The 7318-nt window shown below is 42.9% G+C and overlaps 1 protein-coding gene across 7 annotated transcripts in view; it reads right to left on the bottom strand.

Moving 5' to 3' along the window:
• Positions 1–3858: 3858 nt before the first annotated feature.
• Msantd2 (Myb/SANT DNA binding domain containing 2) overlaps positions 3859–7318 on the bottom strand; it is a 34956-nt gene continuing 31496 nt past the window's right edge. For 3 of the 7 annotated variants that reach the window (XM_076576041.1, XM_076576042.1, XM_076576043.1), the window contains one exon: positions 3862–5357. In XM_076576041.1, coding sequence (XP_076432156.1) covers positions 4505–5357 — 853 coding nt within the window. In that variant the 3' untranslated portion in view covers positions 3862–4504. Of the gene's footprint in view, positions 5358–7318 lie in introns of all 7 variants that reach the window. The other 4 variants (XM_076576038.1, XM_042280654.2, XM_076576040.1 and 1 more) reach the window with 2 other exon arrangements.

The following is a 7318-nucleotide window of genomic DNA, read 5'->3' as shown; positions in this document are numbered from 1 at the left end:
CGTTTCCCCCAGTGCAGCCAGCCTGGCTCCTCTTCAAATACCCGTCATGCAGTGGCTCTACGAAATGCCTGCACAAACACTAGACTGCTCCTGACATCTCTGGAATCTACCTCTTGGCAGCTCAGCCAAGTGCAGAGACCTTCAAACTTTGGGACTATCAAAGAGGTGGTGCTAGGGGGTAGGCTGGCTTGGTTCTCCTCGTCTATCAAACTCAAATTTTTCTAGATTTCAGAATAATATAAGCATTTAAAAAAAAAAAAACATGTTTGAGCATTTTGCCTGCGCACCATGTGTCCAGTGCCTGTAGAGGCCAGAAGAGGGTGTTGCACCTCCTGGAACTGAAGTTGTAGTTTGTTTTAAGCTGCCATTCTGAGTGTTCAGAATCAAACCCTTGTGCTCTGGAAGAGCAGCAAGTGCTCTTAGCCTCTGAGCCATCTCTCCAGGACCATAAAGTTCCTCTTGCAAAAGTCCTCATTTGTTTCTGGACCAGAGTTGTCACTCTAAATAACTCCTCCCAGGAAAAGGGAGTACAAAGCCTTGGGTCTAGCCCAGCGACACTGACGCATCTGATGACTCAGGTGTGCCCATCCCAGTCCAAAAGCTGCTTGCCAAATAGCTTACCTCGGGTAAGGGACATCACAAGGGTCTGAGGGGAGTGACTGTATCCATGTGACACAGATGCAGTCTCCTCGGGCTTTTACCCAAAGGAAATTTCCTCACTGCCTCCTATTCCAACCACTTCTGACTCTGATGAAGTCAAGATGTGGGCAAGGAAGCTCTATTACACCCCACAAGCTCTGGCTCACGTTTTAGGGTAGACAGCTCTGTCGTGTAAAAGTCGATGTCAAAACACACCTGTGCTATGAACTGCTTACATAAACATTTGATGTGTGCAAGCCTAGTTCACAATTTCATACTTTTCCTTCAACCACACTTCTCAGATCTTCCGAAGAATTTATAAACTGGGCTGGAGAGACAGACTGGGCAGAGGCCAAAGGTTTGATTCCCAGCATCCACATGGTTTACAACCATCCAGAACTCCAATATTAGGGGATCTGATGCTCTCTTCTGACCTCCAAGCACACATGTGGTACATATACATAGATGCAAGCAAAACACTCATACATGTAAAAAAAATTAAATAAAAAAAAAAGAATTCTGAAAGCTTTTGAAAAACATTTGACTAAAGGGCCTCCATCCCTCCTGGATCAGATAAAAAGCATACTTAAGGCCTCAATTAGTCTACTTGTTTTTAGCAATGTTCAGTTACCAGACAACCTGTTATCTTTTTTCCCCCTAGAATTTATTTTTATTTTATGTACATTGGTGTTTTGATATGGGTGTCAGGTCCCCTGGAACTGGAGTTCCAGACAGTTGTGAGCTGCCATGTGGGTGCTGGGAATTGAACCCAGTTCCTCTGGAAGGGCAGTCAGTGTTCTTAACCACTGAGCCATCTCTCAGCCCACCTGTTATCTTTTCTAAACTGCTTTGGTCAAACAGATAGGATACTCCTATCAGTAAATTACTGTCCTGACAAGCCTCCAATTCCCAATGCTCAATTTTGTCCACTTCCCTCACCTTTGAACCATTTCAAGCCAAATGGAAACTCAGGCTTCATTTCTTCTTTGTTCTCCATCTTGATCACAGGAGTCTAACAATGCCACACTCCCAGTAATACACAAGTAGACCAAGTCCTCACCAAATGTTCCTAAAACATTCTGCCCCATCTAGTAACTACTAGCCAAGGAAGGGATAGAGATAGATAAATTCAGTATTAAGGTTAGTTCCGGATTGGTCAGTGGCTGTATTGGAGGGGCCATGTAGTATTCCTGGTGATGCTTGTTCCTCTGGCTTAGCACTGGTAATTATGAGATTACTGCTGTCTGATCATCCACACACCTTAGCCTTAGAACCAAAGCTTAAACTCACAAGAATTTCCCAAGGCCTCTACACACACGCTGCACACTAAGCAGACGCTGCACTGAGTCTCAGGATATTTATACTCTCCCTGAGTGGCACCTATTTTTAGCAGCTTACATCAGAAAAAAAGGTAACTCCATAAGCCCAGACTCAAGTAAAGCATCCCAGTGGTTAAAAGTGCCCTAGATCACTAGAAAACCATGTAAGTATCAATTAGCCAAATGGTGTCAAAATAAAAAGGGGACAAAGTCACTGATTTGACTTCACTTTGTGAGTTGTGGGAAATAATTTAAATATGCAATTTTATTTTACCTCTGGTTTTTCAAGACAAGGCTTCTCTGTTTAGCCCTGGCTGTCCTGGAAATCACTCTGTGGAACAGGCTATCCTGGAACACAGAGATCCTCCTGCCTCTGCCTCCTGGGTGCTGGGACTAAAGGTGTGCACCACCACCACCACCACCTGGCTTGTGATTTTAATTTCAACTGTATAGAGTATCAGAGACTTAGGGAGACATCATGAGGTTAGGGAGAAACCTGGTTAGGGAAGTTCCCAGGAATACACAAGGATGACCCCAGCTTAGACTACTAGCAATAGGTGCCTGAACTGGCCTACCCTGGTGATCAGATTGGTGAATACCCTGTCATCATAGAGCCTTCATCTATTACTGATGGAAGCAGATGCAGAGATCCACAGCCAAGCACACCGAGCTCCAGGAGTCCAATAAGAGAGGGAAGAGACATTCTATGAGCAAGGGGCATCAAGAACATGATGGGGACATCTACAGAGACAACTGAATCAAGCTCGTGGGAACTCATGAACTCTACACCAACAGCTGTGGAGCCTGCATGGGACTGGATTAGGCCCTCTGCATAAGCGAAGACAGTTGTGTAGCTTGGTCTGTTTAAGGGGCCCCTGGTAGTAGAATCAGAATCTATCCCTGGTGAATGAGCTGGCTTTTTGGAACACATTACCTATGGTGGGATGCTTTGCTCAGCCTAGATGTGGGGGGGGGGGGAGAGCTTGGACTTGCCTCAACTGAATGTACCAGGCTTTGCTGACTCCCCATGGGAGGTCTTACCTTTTTGGAGGAGGGGATCGGAGGGTGGGTTGGGGGAGAAAGCTGAGGGGGGAGTGAGAGGAGAGATGAGAGGGGGATCTGTGGTTTGTATGTAAAATGAATAAAAACTTTCTTAATAAAGAAAGACAGGGACTTAAGAGTTCTCATCTGGATTTGCTGCCCATTTAAAGCAGAATGCCTGAGAGATGTTGAGGAACTATTAAAGACAAATACCAAACTAGCAAGCTCCTGCCAGGAGAACAAGTGACCGTTGACTACTAGAGACCCTTCTCCTCCAAGTGTGCCAGCCTCCAGGTGGAGTGCTGCCTGACCCACTGAAATCTTGGGAAAGGTCTGTGCATGCATCGTTGCCTAATAGACTGACACCTTCCCACTTCTTCTCTCATGGATCGCTTTCCAAAGGCATTAGGATTGTGTTTCTACTGGCTCCTCACTTCTTTTTTTAGACAAAGCAAGATGGCAGCAAGTCCTTTCAGTACTTAGGAGACTTAGCCAATTACTAAGTGAAAAAGATGAGGAGTCAAAGTACCCTGTAAATTTATACTCCTAAGTCAGAAGGAATATCACTGCAGTCATTTTCTAGTAAGAGATACAGTGTTGTTCCTAATGACCTCTGGAACTCTTACAAGAAATGACTATGGCCATTGTTAATATAGAGAGAAAACAGAGCATTTTTTGATTGGTCTGGTCACTCTTTTCTTTTCGTACTGGGGTCTGAACCCAGGGTCTTGTGCATTCTAGATGGGCACTAGCTCTGGGCCACATCCCAGCCTGGGTTTGTTCACTCTTCCAGCAAAGTTGGACATACTCCCCATAATCAATGCAGCCACACTCTGGTACAAAAAAGCTCAACTAACACACCCAAAAGGTCAGGAATTCTTTTTTTTTTTTTTAATTTAAATGGTAACACAACCATAAAAGTTGTACATCACATAAACAAAAGTCTTTGCAGGCAACACTGATTGGAAATAGCAAAACACTTGGTTGGTGAAAAAAATGAAACTCTAAATTATATACAATAGTAGCTAAAGGTAATATTGAAAAACAGCCTTATTTGCTGTGGCTCAAGATTTACTTGCCATTATCTATTGCTTATTTATTCAAGGTTGTAAATAATACTTATAGAGATGTGTAAAAATGAAACATTGTGAAAAAAATACAATTTTCAATTTCATATGAAACTCAAAGTATAAGTTTTGTCCAATATGGAATGTACCTATATTTGTTTACATCAGGGCTCTAAAATCCATTTAAAAACAGATGTTTTCTTTTTTTAAAAAAGAACTGACCCACCATGCAAGACCTGCTTACTCAAAATGAGCATTTCAGGTGAGGTCTGCTTTTTCTGCCCAGAGTCTACTATGATTCCTTAGAGGTTGCATTGGTCTCATCGTGGAAAGAGTTCCCATGAAGAGTCTGATGGCAGCATCTGGTTGTGGGGTAGTCTGGATAACGGGAAGAAGGGAGAAGAATGCACACGCCCAAATCCTTATGAAGGATGACATTCAGTTGTTAAATTTTAAGGGGTATCCGATGGCTTTTTCCAGGCACTCAACTAATGAGCCTGCAGAAAGAAAATCCCTCTCAACTTCTACAAATTTGATATAGATGGATTTGGGGGAAATTCCAGGATCCACAATACAGTTCTGAGACAAAAACCCATTAATACCAACCCAATCTTTACTGAAGGTTTTGGTATTTGCTTGAAAATGTAAAAACAAGCACTGCTGCAGAGTCCTGACCTCAGCAATACCTAGGTAGCAGTAGACGATCCGGGTGGGCTCTATTTCCACCTGTAATGAGGCTTGTGCAGAGAGGGTTTCCAGGCCAACCCGGCCCTCCTTTGCTGGGTCCAGGGCCTGGCGCTCCTCATCTGGTGAGAGAGGCCTCTCAATACATTCTTCATAGCCAATGGCATAAAGACCTGGACTTTTAGGAATCCCTCCTGGCAGTAAATACTGAACAACATTCCCACCAGTTGGCTTGGAGTGGGCAATGGGTATCCAGTCAATTTCCATGTGCAGCTCTAGGCATCTAGCTTCACTAATGGTGATCTCTAAAAATTTGTAGTACACGTTCTTCCAGTTCATTTTTTGCACTCGGGTCATAATTATGCGTCCCTCAGGCTTCTCAGAGTTGAAGTACTCCCGAAGACGCTTGCCAAGGGGCACCTGTGAGCTGATCTCGGCATAATGGTAACGGATATCCTCTTTCCAGCGGGTGTTATAGCCAATTCCAAAAATGGCCAGTTTATTGGAAAGATGGAGTCTTGAAAAGTCTGTCCAACTCTGAAACAGTTCCCATTTCAACTGCACTGACTCCAAAATCTGTACAATATTCTGCATAGTGTCTCGTTTCCTAGAAAGAGAAATTAACAGTCAAATTAATTAATCAGCAGCGACATCTAACAGAATTTTTTATGATAGAAATGTTCAATGCCTAGACCGTTCACTATGGGAACCACTATAACTTAAAACACAGCCAACAAGAGTAAAGTGTTACATTTAAACACCCACACCTGAGAAAGGCTTCCTTTCACACTGGAAGATCACTGCATTAAATGTCAGAAATATTCCATCAAGTCCCTAGAATTAAAAACAAACTGCTTTTCATGATCTCACTCTATCAAATTTAATAAATATAAATACTTAAGCTTCCAGGTGAATTTCAGGAACCATGAGCTTTCAGAGAAATAATTATTGTGTGTAGGTATGTGCCACGTCACTTGTGTGGAGGTCAGGAGAAAACTTTGTAGTAGTTCCTCTCCTACTTCTCCATGCATTCTGGGGACTGGAGTCAGGCTTTCAGGCTTGATCAAATGCCACCACTGACCCACTCAGGATCATGAAGGTTTTTTGTTTTGGTTTGGTTTTTGATTTTTGAGATCAGGGTTTCTCTGTGTAGCTCTGGGTATCCTGGAACTCACTCTGTAGACCTCAAACTCAGAGATCTACCTGGCCCACCTCTGCCTCCTGAGTGCTGGGATTAAAGGCATATGCTACTACTGCCCAGCAGATCACAGATTTTTTTAAGTGGCTATGATAACCCTAATAATAGGCTTCAGACCAAAGTGCCAAAAAGCAAAGGCTACTTTAACAGAGCCCCAGTGCTGCCTCAAATAACACCTTACTTTCTAACATGGGATTTATGACAGTCCAGTAATTTTTATACAGGTGCTGGAGGAAAATAATTCAGTGGTTATGACTAAGGACCTATTACAAGAGCAATATGCCATTTCCAATTAAATGAATTAGTATGAACTCATTACTACTCTCAGATTTAAGTTAAAACATTAAAGGTGAAATTACAGAAATGTTTCAGTTATGACTTGCATAATTAGCAGATCAAGATAGAACATGCTATGAAATTCTTGTTCCACAGGCTGCTTAACTAATGTACTGACTGATACTTCATGTAATTTACATAAATGCAATTATAAGTTATTTCTCGATAGGAATAGTGGTGCACTATTAATCCCAGAATTTGGGAGACTGGGACAGGTAGATCTCTTTGAGTTCAAGGCCAGCCTGGTCACATGGTGAGTTCCAGAATAGTCAGGGCTATATAGAAACCCTGTCTCAATAAAAAGGAGAGGTGGTGGTGGGGGGTTTGCAGAGATAGCTCAGCGGTTAAGAACACTAGCTGCTGCTCTTCTAGAGGATCTGGGTTCAATTCCCAGCACTCATATGGCAGCTTACAATTGTCTGTAACTCCAGTGCTAGGGGATCTGACACCCTCACATAGGCAAATGTGCACATAAAATAAAATATTTTTAAAAATGTTTAAGTATGGCCAAACTTTGATATGGTAAGACTGGCTTATTAGATATTAACTTGGCAATCAAGTTACTACATTTTCAAAAATTAATTGTAAGTTTAATCTACAAAAGTGCTCATTCCACACCCACAATCAAGAACAGGGGATTTGCTACGGGTATTTTTGTTATTACTATCTGAGGTGGGGAGGCAGTGAGTGTACATAGTGCTGATGGAGGCCTAGCAGTTAGAGGCAGCTGTGAGCCTCTGGACAGTAATGCTGGCACCTCAGCTTGAGGCCTCTACAAGAGCACCAAGCACTCAATCACCGAGCTTCTCTCCAGTCCTCTGCTAACAGCATCTTCAAAAGAGAGCCCCGGTCCTCCAGACTTTCCTTTTAAAATCTTGTCTCTTCTAGAGAGCTCTGAACAGTCTGGAGAGGCCTCACAGAGCCATTCTGTGTGTCCTCTTATCTCCTTGGCCTATCTTTGCAAAATGCAAAAAGCTAACACTGTGTTTTCGGCTGCTTCTTGGGACCTAAGAGTGCCCTAAGTTTATCCTTCA

This window comes from Peromyscus maniculatus, chromosome 7 (genome assembly GCF_049852395.1).
Source record: "Peromyscus maniculatus bairdii isolate BWxNUB_F1_BW_parent chromosome 7, HU_Pman_BW_mat_3.1, whole genome shotgun sequence".
Lineage (NCBI taxonomy): Eukaryota > Metazoa > Chordata > Mammalia > Rodentia > Cricetidae > Peromyscus > Peromyscus maniculatus.
This window is presented reverse-complemented; position numbering and strand designations above follow the sequence as displayed.